The sequence below is a fragment of the Anguilla anguilla genome, chromosome 14, assembly GCF_013347855.1.
Source record: "Anguilla anguilla isolate fAngAng1 chromosome 14, fAngAng1.pri, whole genome shotgun sequence".
Taxonomy (NCBI): Eukaryota; Metazoa; Chordata; class Actinopteri; order Anguilliformes; family Anguillidae; genus Anguilla; species Anguilla anguilla.
Genome location: NC_049214.1, coordinates 5,350,540 through 5,376,002, shown reverse-complemented (window position 1 = coordinate 5,376,002; position 25,463 = coordinate 5,350,540). Strand labels below are relative to the sequence as shown.

The window sequence follows — 25,463 nt, the reverse complement described above, 5'->3', positions numbered from 1 at the left end:
TTTGTCTGTATGCATCGGTGTACAATTTCTCCTCCTTTGTGTCTGTGGGCTTGATGTTTTATGACGTTGTACCGACAACCCATAATTCACCCCAGGCCACCGACGGAAGGGGCAGTACTCGCAAACAGCCGGAACTGGGTGGGGTCTCGTTGAAAAACACCCTGTAGAGTGCATCAGGGCATTGAAACAAGAGAGAGAAATGCAAGTGGTCGGTGATTTCTGTCTCTCAACTGTGTGGCGTGGGCTGTGGTTGTAACATTATTTGTTACCGCTCCTAAAATGAATAACGAGTTGGAACGTCCCGTGTAGTCCAGGGAGTTTCAGAAGTGTTTCACGTTGAGTGCCTGTGCTGAAAGATATGAATCTCAAACTCAAATGTGTCCGTGGGAAAGTTTGCTCGTAGAATCTAGAATAGAATCAAGACTCATGCTTCACTAGCCTATGTCTCCCTGTGACTATGTATTATAATAATATAGCCTAACCCCATTTCCCCCCAGCATAATATGAAACCGAGTACTGTCTGTGTAATTGAGGACTCACTCTGAAGACCTGCTTCAACTCTCACTTTCTGGGGAGGATAGCCTGTGGTACTGCTGAAAATTCTTATTTAATCAAAGGGTTCATAGCCTTCCCTTTTGTAAATCTCAGTAAGAAAGAGTAGCTACCTCTCTGGATTTGTTTATTTGCTGTAATGTTCTGCTTATTTTTTTTTGTTTTGTGTGCCCCTACCCCTATTTTCTCCCCAATTTGGAATGCCCAGTCACCCGAGCTTCATGCCTCTGCAGTGCCGCTTTGGCAAACAGACCAGAGGCGCCCGATCAACCACCGGAAGGGGGGGGGGGGTGGTGGTTATGGGTTCTCTAGGGAGCGATGAGATGTGGGTCACAACAACGACCGGAACCCTCCCTGTGCCAGGGTACCGCACGTAGGCATCACCCTTCAACCTGCAGGGCCGCCGGCTACAGTCGCCACTGGCAGGATCGGGATTCAGTTCTGGGCCGTGGAGCCCTTTTTCCTGCTGTGGAGTTTTGGTTTGGGATCACGGACAGCCCCCTCCTCCCGGAAACTGACCCCCCCCCCCCCCCTACAAGCAAGCAAGGCCCTCAAATTAGTGTCGCCTGGTTGAGTAGGATTTACATTCAGGCTGAATGGCGGTGTGTAGCCACTGATTTTGGGGCCCTGGACCTCTCTAAATCGCTCAGTTTGCTGCAGGTGTTTGCAGTTTCTCGGACTGAATAGCTAATCGACTGCCCCGTTGCCCTGAAATAGGCCTGTATTAATAATTATAGGCAAACAGTACGCGGTGTGTGACGTTCATTGATTTGGTGCATTAGCACTGCTATATAGCACTGCCATAATTGTTGTAATATTTACTTTGGAGAGGGTGGCTTGGTTTGACACCGATCAGGTAGTGAATAATAGATGGCTGTAAGAGAAATTATTCATATTTAATCATAAAATCCGTTGGTCTTCTTCAAGCTGTTTTTATCCCGGTTATCAGTGTGTTCTGCGTCGAATGACATTTATCCTGTCTCATGGTACCTTGATTTTATTATTTTAAAAAATACATATTTTTATTATTCTAGTCTATTTCAAAATGTTCTTTTCCGTCTGTACCTGGTTTTGGATTTAGGAATGGTGGGTCTTCCTCCACTCCTCAAACGCACTCCTCCTCCAGCCCCTCAGAAAAAAACATGTAGAAATCCACCGTTCCTCCTCCATTGTGTCAGTAAACAGTCTGGTTGCGAAATGGCCGTTGATCTGCAGGCTGCCTCCACGTCTCTACTGAGCATGCTCCCTGCATTGCCAGTAGGGGGAGGGCTTGGGAGAGAGCACACACACTAGGCGTGCTCCCATTCGTCCTCCCCGTAGCATGCAGCTCAATGTCTCCCTCTTCCTTGGTCTGCCTTCGGGTTCTGAAACCACGTTCTTTTTCGATGTGCTATAAAAATGCTGCGTTTAAAGGCCCTTACCTGGACCGTAGGGAGGGAGGTTTCTCCAATAAGACTGCTTAAGATGGCCTGAGAGGAGATATAATCCCGGGTTTTTTTTCAGGCCGTTCGTTGATATTGTCACAAGAACCCTTTACCGTTGGCTGAAGCCAGGGGTTTGCACTAGTTTCATAATATGTGTTTAAAGGATTCTGTGGGCGCACGTATTCCCAAAAGAACCCCTGTGCCACACGAAATGGGACTATTCAGCCACAGTAGGAATCCCAGACAAAAAACGCTGTAGCCTACCTATCGCTAATGCTACTGCTTTGTTCCCCCGTTCCAAACCCCCTTTGCGAGTAAGGCAACGAGGCAGCCTGAAACGCCCGCCGCGGCGCTGTAGCATCAGAGCGGTGTAGCCGGCTGGGGGAGAGCCGGCTGGGACCGGACCTCGTGGAGCGCAGCTCCTGAAGTTTCGGAGCTGAGGCCCGAGGTGCGATGCTCTGCAGCCGCTCGTCCGCCTGCCAGCCTGGGCACTTTGTCACCCGTGCGGCAGAGACTCGGCTCGCCATCGAGAGATAAGAGGACTCTTGCCCCCCCCCCCCTTTTCGACTGCTTGAGCTCCTCCTGGCCAGAGGAACACTCCCCTGTAGGACTGTGGGTAATGTCCCAAGGAATCCTCCTGGAGGATTTTCCTGTGCTGCAGGGAATTTCCCTCCACAGATGGCTCCATATAGCCTAGGTGGCCTTCATGAGGCAGGGTAGACAGGGCAGGGTTATTGATTTTGGGAGCTGAAGGAGTCAGGGAGAAGGCTGCTGAGTTCCAGAATTCTGGGTTCTCCTTGATTCTTTTTGAGTCTGTAGTTTAGTACGTTCCGATGGCCAGAGAGTCACTGGAACCATAGACATATTTTGGAATGCCTGGTATCATAGGCTTCTTACTGACAACCATTTCACAGCTACTGCATTGATGATTTGCACTTTAGTTTAACTTTGATCCTAGATAATTGTCTCTAATCTGATAATATTGGCCTATTCAGCCTATTACTGTTATCTAGAATGGAAGTCAATATTACACATTGTTTATAATGTTTTTCCCAAACCCAAGACACTAAGTTCGACAAGTTAAAGAATACAAACTGCATGGCACAGCTGCTGTATTTGCTCCAGTAAACAGCCTGTGAAGCACATTTTTAAGGAGGGGACTGCTCTAAACTCCTTCCGTGACTCTTGTGTGAACCTGCTTCCCGATTTCCTGTGGGAAACGGATATTGCCTGATGACAGAACACAATGTCTTTGACAACCGCGTGGAAGACCACGCAGACATAAATAATTAACTGAACAGGGGGGTATCAATCATGCCCCTTGGGCTTTGAAGCATTGCACAAGGCAGAACATCCCATGATTTCTGCACCAGTTTAGGTGAAGAGATGCCTGCTTGTGGCTGTGAAAATTATGATGGGGGGGGGGGGGGAGATGAGCTGTAAAGAGCACAGCCGATATGAATACTGAATTGTTGGCTCCCTGGGGGGGTGGATGAGCTCACCAAATTGCCAACTCTCTTGCTTGGCCTGCACTCTTCAGGTGTGTGTGTGTGTGTGTGGGGGGGAGGGGCAGGTGTGTGTGTGTGTGTGTGGGGGCAGGTGTGAGACTGTGTGGGCAGTCTGTAGATGCTCAGTTTGGCTGAGAGAGGAGCGGTGGAAGAGAGGGAGAGAGAGTGAGTGAGCCAGTCCACCGTCCTTGGAGTGTTCTGCGATGGACGTTTGGGGCTCAGGGGTGGAGGTGGATTGCAGTAGACAGCTGGTGAAAAGGACTGGTGCTATTTCCTGTTAGCATGCCCTTAGCTTCCCATTAGTGTTCCTGTTAGCATCCCCTTAGCTTCCCATTAGTGTTCCTGTTAGCATCCCCTTAACTTCCCATTAGTGTTCCTGTTAGCATCCCCTTAGCTTCCCATTAGTGTTCCTGTTAGCATCCCCTTAGCTTCCCATTAGTGTTCCTGTTAGCATCCCCTTAGCTTCCCATTAGTGTTCCTGTTAGCATCCCCTTAGCTTCCCATTAGTGTTCCTGTTAGCATCCCCTTAGCTTCCCATTAATGTTCCTGTTAGCATCCCCTTAGCTTCCTATTAGTGTTCCTGTTAGCATCCCGATAGGACTGGCTGTGGCAGAAGGTGCCCTCTCTCTTGCTGTTACTGCCAAATGCCTTCTTGCTGGAGTGGCTGCTTTTGATGCACCGTTGGGAGTGTGTGTGGGGGGGCTGTGGAGAGAGGTGTGTGTCTGCTTGGAATTCCTGTAGTTATTCCTCCTGAGAACTCCTTCAGCTGTCCCCTTACTGCGCAGATCTGGAGACAGATTGCTTTGACGTGTGCGTGTGCTTGTGTGCGCGTGCGCTTCTACCAAAAGTGTCTTCTTTTCACTTTGGTGGTGATTTCGAGGTTTCCGCATTTCCGTTTTATCTTGTTCCCGCTCATGTTGTTAAATTGATAGATGATTAACCTAACTCGTATATTTGTTGGAGAACCTGATAGGGCAGTGATGTCATCGGTGAGTTGGGCTAGCACTGAGCTGAGCCTAGGGCCTTTCACTAGACTTTCTGTTTCCAAATGGATGGCTTTGAGGGGATAGGTTGGTTGGAGAGGAAGAGAGACCGAACAGAACAGAGGCAGGTGTAGGCATAATCTGTTCTGCTAATTCCCTAGAGAGAGAGGGATAGAGAGAAAAAGACATATAGAGGCGTGGAGAGAGATGACAATAAAGATAGAAGGCAGGTACTGCCTTACTGAACCTGCAGAAGCTCAGACTCTTACTGAAGGTCTGTGTCTGCCTGAAACTGGTCTTCATACTGAAGCTCTGACTGTCTAAAGCTGTCGTTCTGTCTGACTCTGTCTGTCTGAAGCTCTGACTCTTACTGAAGATCTGTCCGTCTGAAACTGTTGTTCTTACTGAAGATCTCTCAAACTCCGCCGATTTACTGCGGCTGTCCCTCCGTCTGAAGCTTGTGGAGCTGATGCCGGTAGGAGAGAGGACGATTCTGCTCCCGTCTGTGTATCTGCAAATCAGATATGGAGCGTCAATATGGAGCTTCTCTCTGACCCGCTCCAGTACCGGCTCCACAAAAGCAGGACTGACAGCGTATTAGTGACCAAACCGGATTAGGATTACGATTACGATTTAGGTTTATCATCCTCATAAACATTTTTTTTTTTTAAAGCGATTTCTTTTTATTACAGCGACGAAAAAAATCCAGCAGGGGGGAGTCGCCGCGGGTTTGCGAGCAGCAGGACTGCTCTGCTGCTCTCGCTGTTCTTGGCTTACGTAACCGATCGGTGGCACGCGCTGTTCTGGGCTCGGTGTCCGTGCGCTGTGGAGGCCTGGGGTTTGGTGCGCGCGCGCACTTGTGCGTGTACGTTTCTCTCTCTCTCTCTCTCAGACGTGTTCCTAGAAAATCCTCTGCGCAGTACAGATGCACCGTAGCCGCCAAAAAGGAGGGAAATGGAGGAAAGACGTGTGCGTGTGCGAGCGAACCCGTCCCCCGTCACCATGGAAGGGCTTCACCGGACCGACATTTCACTGAGACCAGCCAACAGCTTCAGACAGGCAGTGCGCCGGCAGGCCTGTCTGAAGCTGTCGGGCCGGTCCCAGTGAAATGTCAGGCAGTGCGCCTGTCTGAAGCTGTTGGCTGGTCCCAGTGAAATGTCAGGCAGTGCGCCTGTCTGAAGCTGTTGGCTGGTCCCAGTGAAATGTCAGGCAGTGCGCCTGTCTGAAGCTGTCGGGCTGGTCCCAGTGAAATGTCAGGCAGTGTGACTGTCTGAAGCTGTCGGGCCGGTCCCAGTGAAATGTCAGGCAGTGCGACTGTCTGAAGCTGTCGGGCTGGTCCCAGTGAAATGTCAGGCAGTGCGCCCTGTCTGAAGCTGTCGGGCCGGGCCCAGTGAAATGTCGGTCCGGTGAAGGGGCTCAGGATTCGTCTCGCGTTCGCCGTCTCTGAAAGGGCTTGATGACTACGCAGGTGTCATCATTATCACAGAAATGACTAATGCTGAACTGGGAACAAAGCCACCTTTAATTATTATTAGTTTTATTTATTTCATTATTTCTATACCATATTGCCTCTCGCTCCCCTTTAAATTTCCAGATTGCCGGTTCCCGTCTCGTCTAGCTGTAGATTTTCGGGGTTGGAGGCTCTTGGTTTGGGGTTTGGGGGAGTGGTTCTCTCAGGGGTTGGCGGTCCAGGTTGGCCTCAGTTGCCCCAGCGCTGTCCTTTTTGGCGCCACAATAGCCCATTCTGATTAGGCAGTGTTCTGTTCCTGCTGGTAGAATGAGAAGACATTTGCCTGGATGAGACCCACCTCACCACACTTCCCCTAAGCCCAGACCCACCCGGTCTATAACGAGATCACTGCTGATGTCCATTTACATTTTTAATGCTTTAATGTGCTTTTATCGTGTCCCTTGAACGGTGTAAGAGAGAGCTGTGGCATAAATAAGGCACAGAGCATCTTTTTAAAATTACTACAAAAGAGTGTGTGACTGTGCTATTATCCTGTGCTCTAATTGTCTGCGTTTGTGTTGCTGTTTTAGCGACCTGCGGGTTTCCACGGCGACTCGGGGTCCCGATATAGTGTCTCTCTCTCTCTCTCTCCCCTGAGAACCGGGCTTTCTATTCCCTCACAGAACAGGCACCGCCAGCCTTTTCCCCGACACTGTTTCCCCAACACGTTCATGAAATGTGCTTTTCAATTTTTTAAAGTGCTGAACGTTCAAGCGCAGCGGTGTGTGTGTGTGTGTGTGTGTGTGTGTGTGTGTGTGTGTGGATGCTCCGCTCGTCCGCCGCGCCAGCCTAGTCTGGAGGGCCGGCTCCTTCGTCTGTCACAGAGATGACATTTCCGCGGTCGCCATGACTACTCGGCCGCGCTGGCGCGGGAGCGGGAAACGCGAAAACGGGAGCGGGCCGGCCCGACGCGTCTACGCTCGTCACCTCGCTCGGGGCGAAGAGCCACCTCCGAAAAGGAGAGGCTCGGGACTTTCGGAGATCGCAGACTAGGTGTCATCCCGAGAAAGACGTGTAGCCTAGCCCCCCTGTGCGGCCAGGTAGCTGAAAGGGAATCCCTCTGGCAGCTGAAGAGCAGAGCCAGTGTCCTCTGGCTGTCTCGCTGCGTGGAGACACACAGACGCCAGAGGACCTGTAGCCGCAATAGTGGCTCTGCTGGAACTCAGTGCTCTTCTGATGTAGCCTGGTGACTTGTCTCCATTTGGAGATGCTGGTAGGAGAAAGTAGTGCCCCTGTCTTATTTAATCTGATGGCCTCTCTCCACCGCCTATCCCCTCACACAATATTGTTTTGTGCATAGAGGTTTGATTGTTGTTTCTTTTTAAAAATTTTTTACTTATCTTATTGTGCTGTTGTTCCATCCTCCCCCCAAAAAAAGACCCTAACCTCTTGCCTGTCTTCTCAGTCCTGTCAATTGGGAGGTCAGCCACTATGCTTGCTGTGGTTGTCCTGGATGTGCCAGGCCTTTGGCCAAATTAAAATGTATATTTGTACCTGAAGAAATGCATAACTGAAAACCCCCTCCCACACCTCTGCCAATATACACATGGTCTACTGGGACCTGGGGGACTTTGCAGGGTGCAGCTTCTCTGAGCAGCTGTGTCTCTCTCTCTCTCTCCATCTCAGCCCAGTCTGGTGAAGGGCGTGGCGGGGAAGGGAGAGCCAATGAAGACAGAACTGATGAAGGAGCCGCCTAGCAACAGAGGAGGTGGTGAGTCTGGGATTTGTATTCTTTTTTTTTTTTCCCTGGTTGTTGGCAGTAGGGTGTGGTCATTGGACTGACTGAACCAGTGAATTCAGAAGATGAATTCGGGGTGGACTGCAGTCGCAGACGTAGGGGGGTGCAGGGAGAGTCAGTGAGAATACGATCGGGTGAGAATATATTTGAACAGTGAATGAAATGATTGTCAAAAAGATTTTGGCAGAACAAAACGCAGTGTGCGTTGCAAATGAGTACTGCCACGGACTGAACTTTCAGGGGCCAGATTTTGTGATCTGGACACATACAGTAATATATTGTGAATATTTTCCCATGAATGAATTGAATTTCGGACAAGCACGTGATTTCCTCCAAAGATGTCTGCCGTGATTCACTTCTTGTGCATTGTCTTCCTCCGACTTATTTAATTACTTCCCTCACAGTAGACACTGACATAGCCCGGACTTGATACCGGACCGTGGGGCCCATCCACACGCTGGAACGGTGTCCTAACAGGATGAGCCACCCATCAGCCCTCCTTCCGCCACTGTTTTTATTCAGTCTCCTCAAGTTATTGGATGGCGAAATAGGTTTCGCTCCCATTTGACCCCGTTCAGACAAAACAAAAGAGCTTCAGGAAAACAAGCATCACGGTGGAGTGAGACAAAGGCAGTCAAGCACATTATTATTCTTATTATTATTATAATAAACAAAGGGTGACGGCTGTGTGCTCTGACAAATACACATTTCTTTAGGGATGGCTTGACTGTGAGCTGTTTTTACATGTGCGTATGCGCACGCGCACACACACATACACGCGCACATACACACACACACACGCACACACGCATTTGCGCAATACACCATATCTGCGTTTTTTTCCAGCTCGTTTGATATAACCTGTTGACGTGGAAACCAACAGCACTCACTCGCAGTGCATGGCAAAGCTAGTGTGTGCCTTTTTGTGCACACCCAGCTTTTGAATTCCTGACTTGAAATGCTGAGTGTACTTAAATGGAGTGGGCAGACCGCAAAGGAGTCTAGTTTACTGTCAGACAGACGGTTTCTATACGTAGCCAAGTATATTATGTCTACTCTCACAAAAAAATATTCTTTATAGTGGTAAAAAATGGTTCTTCAGTGCTTTTCGAACTTTTAACTCGCCCTTCAATGTTTGAACTGTGAACACAGAATGCCTCCAATTTCTGCCATCCTGTCAAACCTGGGCTGAGAGGAATTTGGCAAGTTGTTCATTTTTGATCGATTTATTGATTTTGTTTTTCTTTGGGCAGCTGGAGTTTTCCTGGAAATTACTTTCTGTTTGTATACAGTTTGTACACAAAATAAAAAAATAAAAAAATCATTGTTAAGATTCAACACTGGGAGCCATTGGTTTTTAAGGCCCAATTGGTTTTCCCTCACGGGGAATGTTAGACATGTGTTCAGAATTTGGCATTTTTTCCAAAAAAAAAAGTTTAAACAACAAACTTTGCCTACCAATTTTACTGAAAGTGAAGTTAGTTATATTCCGTGAGATACAGCATATGGTTTGGCAATGTGCCTGCTCACTTGGAAGTTCTTTCACAGTCGTCATTCTCTGTTGTGGGCAATGAATTGGCTCTGATAGCTCAAAGCCTGCTTTAAAGTAGTTTACTCTAAAGCCAGTCGACTCGTATGGAGCTGTGACCTTGTCAGTGACCTTAGTGTTGCCTGTCACGTTTTTCCATCTGCGATCGAATCTCTGGAACTTTCTTCTGATTTAATGTGACTCATCGCTGACTTTCAGATGGAGAGGAGGGGGTCGTGGACGGGCGACCGGAGCCCCCCAGGGGAGAGGCGGAGCTGAACGGGACGTGCGAGCGGCCGGGGCCGGGGAAGTCCCCTCACAGCCCCGCCCCCCGGGCGGGGGGGAAGGCGGGGGGCGAGGCGGGCGGGTCGCCGCGGATCCGGGAGAACGGCGTGGTCGACGGGGACCCCCCCCACGGCTCCGTCACCGGTAGCAACGGCTTCATCCTCGGCGGCCAGCAGGAGGAGGAGGGCGGGGCGGCGGCGGCGGCGGCGGCCGCCTCACACAGGACTAGCGGGTCGCCCGCGGGCGCCGCTTTGGCGGGACACGCTGCCAAGACGCTCCCGCCCTCCTCCGGCCCGGCCCGAGCCCGGAATATTGGTGCATCAAAGACTGACACGGGCGCAGGCGTGGGCGTGGGCGGGGCGACAGAGACTAAAAACGGGACGGCCCAACCCCCCTCGCAACCCGTCACCGTGCACCGGGCACGCAAGACCATGGCGAGGCCCGCGTCCAACCAGTCGACACTAAAGGTACCGGAAGCTTCCATTTGGTTTCAGTGCGTTTTACAGACACGCTAACTGCCTGCACAGTTTGTGTGGAGAGCTGTACAGTCAAAACTAAAGGTACTGGGGTGCTGTTTTACTGCCAACGCTGTTTGTGTTAATACAGCGTATTACTGAGACAACACTGAACGTCCTGACAAAATATTAAACCGTCTTCACTGCAGATATAGTTTAGAGTACAGTCAACATGAAATGTACTACTGTTGGCTGTAAATTTGCTGTACACTTATTGTTGAAAGACCACAGTTGTGGACAGCAGTATGGGTTACTGGCAGCTGCTATCCGGTCTACACTGTGAGTGTTAATAGTCTTACAGTCAACACTTAAGTAGGGACTCATATTTTCTGTTTTTCCAAACTGGTCGACAGAATCATGTTTTGTGAGATTTTTTTGTTCATTATTTCACAGTAAGCATTCGGTGTTGTTTGAGCATCCGGGATACCATTCGCATATGCACAGGTCGTGAGTGGATGTGCGAATGATGTGTCATCATCCTCCAATGCAAAACGCAAGTTTGTAGAGGATTTTGTAGCGGTATGTGCAGAATCCAACATCCCATTGGAGAAAATTAAGAATATGCTCCCCTTCCTCATTTGCGTTGCCAGTGCCCAATGGGATTCCTTTATGGGCAAGTCATCAAAAACATGCACGTGCATGCATTTTGGCTGCGGGAGTATAGCCTACACTTTGTTATTGCGGGGACAGGTGTGACAGGGAGTTGGCTCACACAACATCTTTTTCTCAACTACGTAAGATAACTGCGTTTTTAGAATTCTGAAAAATCAACTCACTCAAGAAGTACAGACAGTTTGTTCCATTTCCAAATAGGGCTGCTCGATTATGGCAAAAATAATAATCACGATTGTTTTGGTCAATACTGAGATCGTAATTACTCACTGACTTTGGAAACATCATGCATTTATTGAACTTTTTTAAAAAGCTTGTCTTTTTAACAGTGGATTTCCTTTAACTTTAAATATATTTCAACTGAAAAACTAATTTTTAAAAAAGTTAAAAATAAATAGAAAAAATTTGATAATCGCCAGCTGTATTTATTTATCTTGTTTTCATAATCGTTGGAAGACAAAATCGTAATCGAAAATAAAATTTGATTAATCGTCCAGCCCTATTTCCAAACTTTGTAGCCTAAATGAAAGACAGGGCAGTGAGCCACACCTGTTGACCTAAATCTTGTTGAGCAGTGTTGCAGCTACAGGGCGTGATTTGCGTTAAAGTGGTTTGGGGAAAAAAATGACGCTGTAGTGCTCAGTCGATCGGACATTATCCCGCTTATACAAGGATTCACCAATAAAAAGCATAATTGCAATAAAAACGTGAATTCAAAATATATATTTGCTATATTCTGTTCATATTAGATGAAGAAATAATCTTTATTTTAACGCGTTTCTTCTTTTTTTCCATAGGCTACTTTATGATTAATTAATAAATGGAGCAAAGTTCCAACATAGTTGTCCATACATAGCCATAATGAGAGAATAAAAAAGATTGAGTAGGCTTGTATCCGATGAGTATCCATCACTCGTACCCATTCCTAGTTTTTACTAGGAGTATATACGTTATATTTGAGTGTGTATACACCTTGCCGTGACCAACACAGCAAGCTTAAAATCATCTGATAACTAACAGTAAGTCAGGTTACCAAGCTGTACCACACTGCCTCATTTGGGCTGTTATGAACTTTGTGGGGCCCTATCATAACTTGTTTTGGTCTCTATGTTTTTATTTGCTCAACGTGGAATCGACCCTTTCCCCTGAAGCCGTTTGCAGGACATGAAAGTTGATTCTCTGTCCAAAAAAAGGAAACCCCATTGAATACAACATCCTTTCATTTTTGGCTGGACCGCAACAGCGGGGCTAGCCATACAAACGCGAATGTTTGTGACTGAGTGAGTGAGTGAGTGAGTGAGTGAAGTTACACCATTGGTCGGCCGGATCACGTGTGTCAGCCATATACTAGGTTTTAACCTGGTCTTGTTTTGTACATCTGTTTAAATAAAGGTTGGAAAATTAGAACGTTATTTTATTTGTTCCCTAATTTTTCTGTCTGCAGCTTCTGAACAGGGAACTAAAAGAACCAAACGTCAGGAGAGAGGAGAGTCAGAGCGGACAGGAGGCGGAGAAACCCCCACAGACACCCCCACCTTCCCAAAACCAGCTACCTCGGGGCCAAAACGAATCGGCTGCCGCCCCCGCCAAGACTCAGACAGGTCAGGCCTCCTCCAGCGCGCCCGTCCCAGAGACCTTCTGCTGCTCTGAGTTCATCTCAACCCACCAATCAGGAGCTGCCAATCCGTATCCCTTATTCAGTCATCCTCCACTGTCATCTGAATTTACCAGTCATTCTTACAAGTTTTAATAAGCAATATCAGGGGGCTTAATAATGCAGATTATTTTTTAAAATTTTCCTCTGTGATAATTGTTATTCTATTTTTTTTTTTGTATCACAGTATTTCCCCGGAGTTCATCGCAACTGCCTACAAAGTACAATGTTTTTTTTCTGAAAAAGGGTTTTATTGCTTTATATATGCCTTCTGTGAAGCTGTGTGTGCATATCTCAGTTGATCGATCGATCGATTTGTCTTCCCTTCAGGCGAAACGGCCAATAATAGAGAGGTTGTTTAGTCGCAACAGCAGCACCCCAGGCCTGGACTGGAGTCTGATCAAAGATGATTCCCAGTGTACATTTTTTTTAAATGGCGGCGGTAATGTTTTCTTCCAGCAGAAGGCGCACAATTCCCTCTGAATTGTCTCTTTGTGACCTGTGCGAGTACACCCTGCCGTGCTGGTTATTGTTGTTGCCAGGTGACGGCTTTCTCTCCATTTTGTACAAATCACCGTGGTTTCTCTTCCAGCTGTTCCCAGCGCCGTCGGCGTGTGTTACAGTTACTCATGTCGCCACCCTGCACAGTGCGGCCATGTTTTAGGAGGGCCTCTCTCACTCAAGTCCTCAGAACGCATCTGCCAGTGGCTTCCTTCTGTTTCTTAGAAGGAATATAAAGTGAGAAAATAAGAACAGAAAAGTCACCTGGCATGTAAGCATCGCTTGGTAACAGGACGGTCTGCTCTCCCGTTTGGTAGGTTGCGTTTGCAGTCTCTGTCAGATCGGGCGTGTCATGTCTGTCAGGTCAGAGGGATTGCAGTTGGTTGCATTTTTTGAAAGAGCCACAGGGGGCACTCTTCTTGAGAATGGTGTCTTCCTGTTTGCAATTAAACATTATACAATCAAGTTGTTGTAGGTACCAGCTGCCTAAGTGGCAAAAAAAAACACCCAGACATTATCGAGGAGAGCCAAGAATACGGTGAATTGAGGGATTACTGTTTATTATTGAATGGCACTAAGCAGGTACTTGTGAAGACGGACAGATGGTGGACAATCGATAGCTAGCTGTCGGCATTCAGAGGCACGCGTTTGATTGGCTCGTCTCGAGGCAGCGCTGATTATAGCCCCGTGATGGTTTCAGCATCGGCGGCCGTGTCGCGGAAGAAGAAGAGGAAGATGGGGACGTACAGCCTCGTCCCCAAGAAGAAGACCAAAGTGCTGAAGCGCTCGGTACTGGAGATTTTCAAGGACCTGAGCCGAGCCTCTCTGACTGCACAGGTTAGCACACGCCGGCAAGCACTCACATGCTCACCCAGGCCAGCATTCACTCATTCACTCAGGCCAGCATTCACTCATTCACTCAGGCCAACATTCACTCATTCACTCAGGCCAGCATTCACTCAGGCCAACATTCACTCATTCACTCAGGCCAGCATTCATTCATTCACTCATTCACTCAGGCCAGCATTCACTTATTCACTCAGGCCAGCATTCACGCATTCACTCATTCACTCAGGCCAGCATTCACTTATTCACTCAGGCCAGCATTCACGCATTCACTCAGGCCAGCATTCACTCATTCACTCAGGCCAGCATTCACTCATTCACTCATGCCTGCATTCACTCATTCACTTAGGTCAGCATTCACTCATTCACTCAGGCCAGCATTCACTCATCCACTCATGCCTGCATTCACTCATTCACTCAGGTCAGCATTCACTCATTCACTCAGGCCAGCATTCACTCATCCACTCAGGCCAGCATTCACTCAGTCACTCATCCACTCAGTCCTGTATATGCATGCAGACACAGATGCACTGCATGGGCCTACAAATGGAATTCGCCGTTCCAAATTCAGAGAAAAAGTAAGAAATTAAGTGTAAAAAAAATTGCATGAAAAACAGGCCTATACAATCCGCAATGGGAGTGCCCCATCTGCAGATTAATCCAATGTGGCGAGCTATAATAGCAGTACCGATGCCTCTTCTCCACTATATAACAGAAGGAGCGATTGCATGTGAATGGAGAGAGTGTGGAAAACGACTCCGAGGAGGAGGAGTCGGAGGACGGGGAGGGGGAGGAGTCAGAGGAAGAAGAAGAGCAGAGTGGTGAGGGGGCAGAGGAGGGCGTGGCCGCCCCCCAGGACGGGGACAGAATGGAGGAAAGCAGTGCCCCTCAGGTTAGCCCCGCCTCCTTGGCCACTGCAAGGCCACACTCCTGTGGGCTCATACCCGTTATCTGGACTGCTGTTGTCTCTCCCCATGCCACAGAGAGCTGCAGAAGGTGCATACTCTGGTTCTGATGGATTTCACCCAGGGCAGGGATCTCAAACTCAGGTTCTGGTTCAGCGGCTGCAGGTTTCGGCATGTGTCATCACTTGAGTGGCACATTCAGGACGCTGATTGGCTAAAGAGTTCACGGACCTTGTTTCTAAGGCCTGAACTGGCTGCTGTTTGAAAAGAAACCAGAAATAACGACCTACGGACACTGCGGCCCTCTAGTACCAGAGTTTGAGAACCCCGTTCTGGAAGCTAGTCACTCAGAGATGTAGTGTGTAGCTTTGAAGGCTCAGAGGCTGTCACGCGGGTCCCATAGACAGGGGGCAGGGTAACGTAAGCGGTGTTGTAACCTGACCGTATTTTCCATCCAATCCCCTCCCTAGGGCGAGGGTGAGGTGGGTGAGGAGCAGGAGACGGAGGAGTCAGGTGATGAGGACGGAGAAGAGGAGGGCAACGACTCGGACCTGGTGAGACCACGTCGGCAACCTGCACGAGCCGCGCGTTTCCTAATAAGCCTCCAGAACACCCGACTGTGGCACGACATCATTTCCACACTGTGCCCCATTGGAGGAACTGCACTTTCCCATGAAAGCAAACATTTAAAAAATGTAATTTACCCTCCCAGTGTTTAAAAATAAATAATAAAATAGCCTGGGTTAAAACAGCAGTACGGTGCCTGTGACATCCCTGCTGGTTATCTGTTTGATCACGTAAGTGAGCCTGCTGAACACAAACAAGAAGGGTGGTAGAATTGCATCTGGCACTTCCCTATGAGAACAGCCTAGAGCAGGGCTGTATGCTAGCATTTACTAGCCACACGTAGCTCGTAAGTTTAGGAAGCACCCTACTACATCCCGATCATTACATTAGTGCTCTTAAATTCTTTTTTCCAGTTAGCACATATATCAATTTTCCTAAAAAAAAAACAAATAGGAGCACTGTAGAGCCCTGCGGAGAGGCCGGTAAAGGGCCTTCTGTTTGGCTGGCGCCTAGCAGGTGGCTGTGGCCACTCCGGCGGTCGGTGGGCCCAGTGAGCAAAACAGTCCCTCCCTGTTTCCCCCCCCCCCCCCCGCCCTCCCGGGGCCTCCCTCCCGCTCCAGAGCTCCGAGTTCGGCCTGAAGAAGCGGCCGAAGAGAAAAGGGAAAGGCGACAACCCCTGGCTGCGCCCGTCCCGGAAGCGCAAGCGGAAGGCCCGATCGAAGGCCGAGGGCCTCTCAGGTACGCGCGCTCCGCCCCTTTTCTGTTTCCCGCTTGCTCTCGGCGTTTTCGCGGTGCGTCGGCCCGTGAAAAGACACGAGGCACCGTTGTTTGGCACGCAACAAGGGTGGTGGTGTTTGCTCTCGGTAGAGAGCATTTGTTAGCTCGGAGTACAAGACAAACCTTTAGATCACCTACTCAGACAGACAGTGAAAGAAACACATTAACATAATATATATATATACACACACACATGCTCATATTCAGTACTAGGACTGACAGATCAAACCCATCCCTGCAGTACAAGAACAACACAAATCTATACATTAGTGCATAGACATAAGTGCAGGTGCAAGAACAGCAGCAACATCGGTCCATTTCCAGAGCGGTCTCCTGCCACTGGAGACCCCTCACCCCGCTTTGTGCCATCTCTGAGGCACGGAATCGCGGTGTGCGGTCGGGAAACCTGAGAATCATCCCTGGAAAGCCAGGTTGCTGCCTGTAATGCTGCGGTCAGCATTGGCAGGGGACCCTTCAACCATAGCAGTAGCAACTTCAACTGGTTTTAAATGGTAGCTGTGTGCCTTGGTGGCCGCCTCTCTCTCTCTCTCTCTCTCTCTCTCTCTCTTTCTTTCTCTCTCTCTCTCTCTCTCTCTCTCTCTTCCCTCCTAGACAAAAATGCAGGCATGTAATAAAATGAAATCTAAGCAAAATTAGGACAGAATTAACCTGAACTTTCTCCCTCTCTTCTCTTCCTCTCTCTGTTTCTCTCCTGGCCCAGGCAATGAGGCAGAGCCCCAGGCCCAGGCCGGCATCAGTAAGGAGTACACGGAGGTGCCCCTGGACTCCCTCAACCTGAAGGCCCAGGAGGAGCTGCTCTCATCCCAGCACTCAGGTGAGGGCCTCGGGAGGACCCTTGGGGTACTCCTCCTGTTTGGGGGAAGGCAGAGTACCAGGCCGAGTCGTGATTGGGTGAAGTCGCATCGATTGGGTGAAGCACATTAACTCACCTCAGCTGGTTTCTTGGGTCTGAATTGGTTGTTGATTTTAAGGTGAATGCGAAAGCCAGCTGCTCTGTGACTATCCAGGACCAGGGCTGGAGTCAAATAGCAAGCATCAATGGCCTGAGTGGCCTGCTCTCGTCACCATACAATTTTGTGGTGTTGCGTTGTAATTGATAGAATGAGCTTGGGAAAAAAAAAACTTGCCGACTGTAAACCCTCCCTCCTTCGGTGCCGCTGCAGCCAATCACACGCGACCCTGCGAGTCTCCCGGCTGCAGTCAGAACTCGCCAAACGGAATCCTCACTGCGCTGAAAGTGCACTGATAGGGCCCCCCTCTATCATCCGTCGAAATAAACGGTGGCCTCCCAGAAGCCTGCATCTTCCTTTGGTTTCAGGCAGCTTAGAGAACCTGCAGGGGCTGGAGTTTCCAACTGTGCCTGGATCACTTGAGGCAAAAATTTTGGCTGATAACGAAGATATTGCTGACCTTTTACCCAGCAGACCCCCGATGGCGGTAAAACGCAGTGAAAGCCGCATGCTAACGTCCCAAGATGAAGGAAGGGTTGATTAGCACGTTAGCCTGTTACAGATTCTGTTTTCACCCCTTCTCCTCTCTTATCTCTGCAATCTGCAATAAGACAAGATTTTGCGTTAGGGACCTGAGTCTTTCACTGACCGATTACCGTTACTATCTGTGAGATTAATATCTTGCTTTTTTACAAATATTTCCTGTATTTGTGAATGAAATGATAAAAGGAGGCTCTGTTCAAGAAATGCTGCCACGTTGGTCCAAGTCCTTTTTAGACCCTTTTACACTCATGAAAGTTTGATTCAGTGAAGCTGTGAGTTTGTGAGGCGGTGAGAAAAGGGATGAGATTGTGATAGGGTGAGATGGCAGGTGACTGAGATAGAGGGAGTGACCGTGGGGCCAGCATTTCTTGGTTTACTTTCGCAGTCAAAAGTAGAACTGACGGTTTTTTTTCTTGAAAGAGGTCCTTTGAGGCCCTGCAGCTTGTGATGCTTGCCGCCTTCAGTCCCATTTTACGCTTTACGCTTTTTTTCGTGGAATAATTCATTTTTCCTGGAGTCGCTGGCAGAAAAACACCGCGCGAAGGGGCACAGCTTTAGTTTCTCACGTGGGATTCAAACCGGCGACCCAGCCTATCCAGAGTCCCGTCCTCGAGCCACGATAGCGCGTGCTACCTCATAAGCTTTCTCTGTAGCATTCCTCCGTAATTACACTCCACAGTGCTGCTGTGGGAGTTGAGCGCTGCCTAATTAGTGTACAAGTGCTGTAGGGCTGACCCGTTTCATGTGTGCTGCTGCTTTCTAGTAAAAGGTGTGCCCCGTTCCTTAGCCAAGCTGATCCTGGAGCAACGGTTGTGGGAGTTAGGAAGTATACGAACCAGACGTGGAGGATAGGGGTCTTCGAGCTTCAGGCCAAAGCCTTAGCATCTGCTGTCACAAAAGGACTTCTCAAAGACTTGATGGGCTCCCCCTGGTGGTGGTTTTTCCAAGCAGAGAACCAAGGCAATGACATGGCACTTTGAAGGATGGGGCTTCTAAGCCATTGAATCGAGAATATTATTTCTTTGTGATTTTACCTTTACTATTCTCGTTCTCTTAGTAAAGGTAACATCTAAGATTTATCTATTTTTCTCCTTCAGTAAAATGTTTGCCCTTAAGCTAGTGGTTCTCAAGGGAATCCTTTTTTGTTTCACCCAACCTGCAGCCTCATGTAGCTTGTGGAATGTCCACATTGAACATGATGATATATTGTTTCTAAACATACGTCAACACAATCCATGTACACTGTAAGTAGTATACTGTATGTAAGAGTGCAGCATTTAACCAGGCTAGTCAATGGAAAATGAAGAAAGTGTATTTCTTCGTGTCATCTCACTACACACCACAGCCCCTCCCATAACCCACCAGTTCCAACACTGCAGTGAACTGCGTATGGTTGGGTATCGATTGCCGTTTTTAGTGGTGCACCAGTTGCTTCGTTAAACGATGCGACTGTGGACATCGCTTTCCCTTTCTAAAACCGGTGTGACCGTGGGCTTTCGGTCGTGACTGCGGCTGGCTGCCGTCCTCCCGACGCGGCAGTGTAGCACAGTGGGTAAGGAACTGGGCTTGTAACCGAAAGGTCGCAGGTTCGAATTCCCGGGTAAGGACACTGCCGTTGTACCCTTGAGCAAGATACTTAACCGAAATTGCTTCAGTATATATCCAGCTGTATAAATGGATACAATGTAAAATGCTATGTAAAAGCTGTGTAAGTCGCTCTGGATAAGAGCGTCTGCTAAATGCCTGTAATGTAATGTAATGTAATGACGCTTCCCGGCGTGGCGTGTTTCGCGGCAGGCGTGACCGAGGGCGGGGACGCCGCGGAGACGGACATGGCGCAGGAGCTGCCGCTCTGCAGCTGCCGCATGGAGACGCCGAAGAGCCGCGAGATCCTCACGCTGGCCGACAGGAAGTGCATGGCCACGGAGAGCGTGGACGGCCAGGTACGGCTGGTGCACGGGCTCTGCCCCCCCTGCGCTCCCTTCTCCCCGCCTGCCTGGCGCTGGATAGACTCTTTAATGCACTGTAACCTCAAACGCCGCTTTATCCCATTCAGTGTTTTGCCCAAATATGCCAAATAATTTCCACGCGCTGCGCCTCAGAAAACAATGACTTACTGTAAAAGCATAACACTTTAGCAACACAGCGATGTCTTATGCGTTGTCTCACTCAATCTGTCTTCCTCTATCCTCTGCATTGCTCTCTTTCTGGGCTTCTCTGTCTTGGTCTATTATCACTTTCTCCTACACTCTCTCTCTCTCTCTTGCTTTCTCTCTCTCTCCCTCTCTCTCTATTTCTCTCCCTCTCGCGCTCTCTCTCTCTCTCTCTCTCTCTATGTCTCTCTGTCTCTCTGTCTCTGTCTCTCTCTTGTTCTTGCTCTTGTTCCCTCTCTCTCTTTCTCTTGCTCTCTCTCTCTATTTCTCTCTCTCTCTCTCTGTCTCTGTCTCTCTCTATTTCTCTTTCTCGTTCTCTCTCTCTCTCCCTCTCTCCTCTCTCTCTCTCTATTTCTCTCCCTCTCGCGCTCTCTCTCTCTCTGTCTCTTTCTATCTCTCTCTATATATCTATCTCTCTATATCTCTCTCTCTCTCTCTCTCCCTCCCTCTCTCTCTCCCTCTCTCCTCTCTCTCTCTCTCCCTCTCTCTCTCTCTCTCTCTCTCGCGCGCACTCTCTCTCTCTCTCGCTCTCTCTCTCTCTCTCTCTCTCTGTCTCTCTCTCTCTCTCTCTCTCCCCGCAGCTGACCCGGTGCCAGAGTGCCGTGCTGAAACAGGAAATGATGCGGCCCTCCAACACGGTGCAGCTGATGGTTCTGTGCGAGGCCCACCGGGCCGGCATAGTGCAGCACCAGTGCTGTCCCGGCTGCGGCTACTTCTGCAGGGCGGTGAGTGGGACGGTTCCGGGTGCAGCGCCCGAGCCAAAACCCGAACCACCTGTGAGGGCCAGAGAGAGACCCATCAGCGTTATTTCACGATGCTATTTACCGGAATCTCTGTGCTGGGGTTTCCAGGACTAATACTGTTATCTGTTAATTGTATAGTTTATGAAGGGGGCAATATTACATACATTTGTTTTGATTTGACTGGTTGATTTTCTGATTGACTGTCTGATTGATTGATTGATTGAGAGGCAATAACTAATGGTCACACACACTAGTTAGTAGAAGTATGGACGTCTGGTTACTGAAACCCAACATCCGCCTTTGGGAAATGAAGGTTCTAAAAAAGGAAGGCAGTTAGCTTAGCATTAAAGCAGAGTTAAATCGATCATAACAATAACTCCCACGAATGCATGTTCAACCAGCACGCCCAAGATCATCAGTATACCTCATAGACGGTGAATTCATTACGTTTCCTGTGTATTTGAATGATGTCTGTGGGTTTCTGTGGTTTTTAAATGTAGCCTCACATGTCCTGCCCATGTCTTGGCTTTGTCTTTGAAGACATTTTGACCTCTGTGAGACTTCCTGTTTTAAATAAAGCGTAACTAAGTGAAGAAAAACGTGTACACCGAGGATTGGACCCATTGCGTGAGCGAGCGAGCGCTGAGTTTTTAGGAGGGGGTGCAAAGGCGAGAGGGAAGAGGGGGGGTCACGGTTTTTTCTGGTTCTCTCCGGGACAGGGGACCTTCATGGAGTGCCAGCCGGACAGCAGCATCTCGCACCGGTTCCACCGGGCCTGCGCCTCGGTCATGAGGGGCCAGAGCTTCTGCCCGCACTGCGGCGAGGACGCCGGCAAGGCCAAGGAGGTCACCATCGCCAAGGCCGACACCACCTCCCGCGTGCCCCCCGCCCCCGCCGCCGCCGCCGCCGGAGCCGCCGCCGGAGCCGCCGGCCTGACCGAGGGCCGGGCCGACACCACCACTGGCGGGTGCGTCCCCGCGGCGACGGGGGGGAAAGGGGAGGGGCCTCTGCTGTTATAGTTCTGTTTCTGTGTCCTTCGCCCATCAAAAAATAGGAGAGTCCAATAGGAGACTCTTTTTTTTTTTTTTTTTTACAGATAAAGGCTCATTTAGAGCTGTTTGTGGGCCAGAAAATGATTTTCAGAAGTAGGAGACCCTTTGGACTTGGGATGTGAACGATTTGTCAGTCACAAGCATGCATGTTGAATATTAAATCTTTTTTTTTTTTTTTTTTTCAAAATTCTCAAAAGGTTCATATTAAAAGATCACCTAATGTTACTTTGGCTGCTGATCACAGCAAACAAGCATCCAACTTTGTGGTCAGACCTCGTCCAGCTGAAATCACGACAGATTTAAATGCTAAAATGGTAATGAAAGACATGCTCCCCATAAGCATGGTGGAGGGCAAAGGGTTTCGGGACCTACTGGCATTTGTTGAGCCTGACTGTAGCCCACTCCTATGCAATTTACTGTTGTGCAGAATACCATCACAGCTCGACTTGAATATAGGGAAATGGCCGCCTCTCTCTCTGCACCATTCTATCCAAGTCCGACACCGTTGCGATTACCATCTATGTGCACACAGCAAGCTATCTCTGGAAATCTGATGTGAGCTTCCACATACAGATAAGGCAATCATTGCTGTGCATCTGCGTTTAAATGAGTGTAGGAACTGACCTTAAATGCGTCTTATGGACTCTTTTAAGCTGTGTGTGAGTCACTCTGGATAACGGTCTGCCTTATGAAAAAAAAAAAAAAATTTTTTAAAAAGTGCTGTTCTCTGGTCTGTGGTCTTCAGCCCGTCTGGTCTCTCGCTGTCCGGAGAGGACAAGGTGGACAGCTCCCTCTCCAAATCCCCAGAGGTGCTTGACTCATCCCCCGGGGGGTCCAAGGTGGGGCCGGGGGGCGTGGCTGGGGGGGTGGGGTCTCCGCCCGCACAGCCGAAAGAAACACTGGAGAGCATCCTGCTGGCACTTGATGCGGAGAAGTAAGAACAACGATCGTTTCTTAAAATCATTAATGTTATTTATTATATTCACATGTATTTATGTTCGGATATCTTCATGCCTTGCCAGCCACCTTCAGATTGTCTGTTTGTGTGTATATATACACACATTCAAACATAAAAATGCGTTATTGTGTAATACGCTTGGTGAATTTGTTTGCAGCTGAATCGTGTACTGTTTGTGTTTTTATCAATGAGATTCGTTCTGAAAGTGTAGTTCCTTCTGTGTCTCTCTCAAAGCCACATGAAGCAGGTTCTGTTGAGTTGTTGTTGCTCAACTTGGAATGGAATGCTGGTGGGTCTGAAAGCTCTTAGGCTTCTCCAGGCAGCACTGTGTTGAGCCGTAATGGCGGCCGTGGGTCTATTGTGACCTCACACTTGCTCTGCTCCGTTTCCTCTCAGGCCCAAGAAGCTGAGGTTCCACCCCAAGCAGCTCTACATCTCCGCCAAGCAGGGGGAGCTCCAGAAGGTGCTGATGATGCTGGGTAAGCTACTCTCTCCCTGAACACCCCTGCTTTTAGGCGGCGGGGTGTGCTTGGTATGGTCCGGCTGTCCTCGCTGTGCTACATGCTCACGTTGGGCCTGGGGCTCTTCATTCCTCCCCCCCCAGTGGACGGGATCGATCCCAACTTTAAGATGGAGAGCCAGAGCAAGCGCACGCCCCTGCACGTGGCTGCCGAGGGCGGGCACCAGGAGGTCTGCCACATGCTCGTCCAGGTGAGCCGAGGCTGGGGCCAAAATTTGGGTTATGGGTGGGGCGTGGGGTGGGGGGGGCAGAGCGTGAGAGAGCAGGGTTGGGTCTTAGGCAGCGTTTGAATTTATTTCAGTGGATGCCTCCCCCCCCCCCCCCCATCGTCCGGTGTCAAATCCTTGACTGAGGGAGGTTCTGGTTAGGGAACTGAGCCTGTAACTCAGAGGGGTTGCAGGTTCAATTCCCAGGAGTGTGCTATTGTACCCCTGAACTGGGTGCATAGTCTAAATAGCTTCTGTCAGTGCCCAGCTGTATAAATAGATTGTTTGTAAAAATGTAAGTTGCCCTGGACAAGAGCATCTCATAAATTCCTAGGTGTAAATAATTGACCCAAGGGTGACCCAGGGACGGAGTGTTTCAGTCAGCAGGAAGCTGTGCGCATCGTTGTGCAACAGTGACCTCTGGTGGATTGTGTGGTCTGCCATCTGCCTGTGCCAGCTGCTCTTGCAGTGAGCTCCTCCAGTGTAGTGGGAAGAGGAAGAAGGTGTGTGTGTGTGTGCGTGTGTGTGTGTGTGTGTGTGCGTGTGTCTGAACACGCCCCCCGTTCCCCCCTCAGGCTGGTGCTAACCTCGACATGTGCGATGAGGACCAGAGAACGCCCCTGATGGACGCCTGCGAGAACAACCACCTGGAAACGGTCCGCTACCTGCTGAGGGCCGGAGCCATCGGCAGCCACAAGGTCAGCCCCGACCCCTCCCTCGTCGGCATGGCAACCACAGCCTGGGTTCAGCCAGCGTGCGGTTCAGCACTGAATGAATGAATGAATGAATGAATGAATGAATTTTATTATTGTGTCATGCATCACACCGATGCCCAGCCCATATGGGCTTATATGACACCAACAGTTTGCATATAACAGATCCAGAGTAAATCCTAAACCCATTAAAATGCAACAAACTCATATCTGATACATACGCCCTGTACAGAACAGTATCGACTCCATAACCGAACCTTCTTATCTTCTCACTAGCACTAGTTTATAACAAGCACGGTGTGCCAAGTTGTTTTTTGTGATTTATGATGGACCTTGAGTTCAGCAACTTTGGATGTTGGGGGGGAGTGAACCCTAGCATTACATTGTGAGTCAAAGGCACAAATATTGCTTGAAAGGTCTGTGTGGCTAAAGAGCTTTTTCACACAGTGGTACAGAGGGATATTTTGGGGGATTCTGATGGTGGGGTCATTTCCACAAGATGTTCTCTAAAGTAGTGGCTGTGAAGTTCTGCTGTGAAATGACAGGACAGTGCCTGCTTGTCTGAGCAGTGCCACTGTTGATGACATCATCAGCATGGGACATCTTGAAGCATTGCAGGTGTTCCCTCCTGTAGAATCCCAGCTCTGTGTAATTATCTGTATTTTTCCCTTCAGTAAAAAAAAAAAAAACATTGATCAGAACAATTCAGCAGCTGGGTGCCCAAAACAGCCATTCTCAATGTTTTTACTATTGATGCAGCCTCATCTTTATGCAAAATGCTGAGTGCAAGTATTTTATGAATGAAGCATGTGAATGTAGGTTTTTTTTTTTTACAGCTTTATGGAAAACAAATAGATATACTTGAAGGTACTAACTGTAGGTCTGATGCATATGCTTCTGTGTGCTGACAGTACTTAGTACTTGGGCTGGGCGATGAACTATATCAACGAGTATTACTGTAAATGTTTATTTAAGTGTAATAACCATCATCGCCATACGGCATATCAACTTTATTTTTTTTCTTTAATCATGCCTGGTGGTCTAGTAAAAACCCAAACTTCAGAAGCCATGTGAAATGCTTCTGGAAAAAAACATCACCACTGATATCGATTAGATGTTAAGACAGCCAATCAACAGCGAGTTTCCATGCGATCATGTGATGTGTTTTTACCAATCACATGTAATTTGTCATTACCATCTTCTCTCCCTGCAGGATGCGGAAGGCTCTACGTGTCTCCACCTGGCTGCTAAAATAGGGCATTATGACATCGTACAGCACCTCCTATCCACTGGAAATATGGACATCAACTGCCAGGTGGGTGTGTCCACAGTCGCCATGGTCACAACCTGGGTTTTAATACACACCCATTTAGCTGATGCTCATATCCTGAAGTACTAACAAGACTAAGTACGTAAGTTCAATCAAAATGGTTTCGTAAAAGCTATAGTTTCTACAGAGAAGGATAAATGACACTCATAGCCTGGAACAGTGCAGAAAGAAGCACTAGAACAAACCTGAACATAGTAAATTTAACTGTCTTAGTTTACAGTTGCTGGATTGTAGTTTTTGAGTCAACCACATTTCCCAGTATTGCCTTTTTTCCCCCCTGTCATGTTAATCCAGTTATGATAATGTGTTTGCAGGGGCAGTTTGATGTAAATGTCTTTGCCATCGCCCCGATATTAACAGAAGGTCGCG

The 25,463-nt window shown here is 48.8% G+C and overlaps 1 protein-coding gene across 10 annotated transcripts in view; it reads left to right on the top strand.

The window, feature by feature from the left end:
• Window positions 1-25,463, top strand: part of ehmt1b (euchromatic histone-lysine N-methyltransferase 1b) — a 59,431-nt gene that overhangs the window by 21,744 nt on the left and 12,224 nt on the right. For 6 of the 10 annotated variants that reach the window (XM_035391133.1, XM_035391135.1, XM_035391139.1 and 3 more), the window contains exons 2-17: window positions 7,604-7,688; window positions 9,463-9,995; window positions 12,100-12,256; window positions 13,511-13,647; window positions 14,372-14,548; window positions 15,032-15,115; window positions 15,749-15,866; window positions 16,627-16,740; window positions 19,217-19,362; window positions 20,154-20,297; window positions 21,035-21,282; window positions 22,113-22,301; window positions 22,722-22,804; window positions 22,930-23,036; window positions 23,627-23,749; window positions 24,978-25,079. In XM_035391133.1, coding sequence (XP_035247024.1) covers window positions 7,604-7,688; window positions 9,463-9,995; window positions 12,100-12,256; window positions 13,511-13,647; window positions 14,372-14,548; window positions 15,032-15,115; window positions 15,749-15,866; window positions 16,627-16,740; window positions 19,217-19,362; window positions 20,154-20,297; window positions 21,035-21,282; window positions 22,113-22,301; window positions 22,722-22,804; window positions 22,930-23,036; window positions 23,627-23,749; window positions 24,978-25,079 — 2,547 coding nt within the window. Of the gene's footprint in view, window positions 1-7,169; window positions 7,191-7,603; window positions 7,689-9,462; window positions 9,996-12,099; window positions 12,257-13,510; window positions 13,648-14,371; window positions 14,549-15,031; window positions 15,116-15,748; window positions 15,867-16,626; window positions 16,741-19,216; window positions 19,363-20,153; window positions 20,298-21,034; window positions 21,283-22,112; window positions 22,302-22,721; window positions 22,805-22,929; window positions 23,037-23,626; window positions 23,750-24,977; window positions 25,080-25,463 lie in introns of those variants that run through there. The other 4 variants (XM_035391136.1, XM_035391141.1, XM_035391132.1 and 1 more) reach the window with 2 other exon arrangements.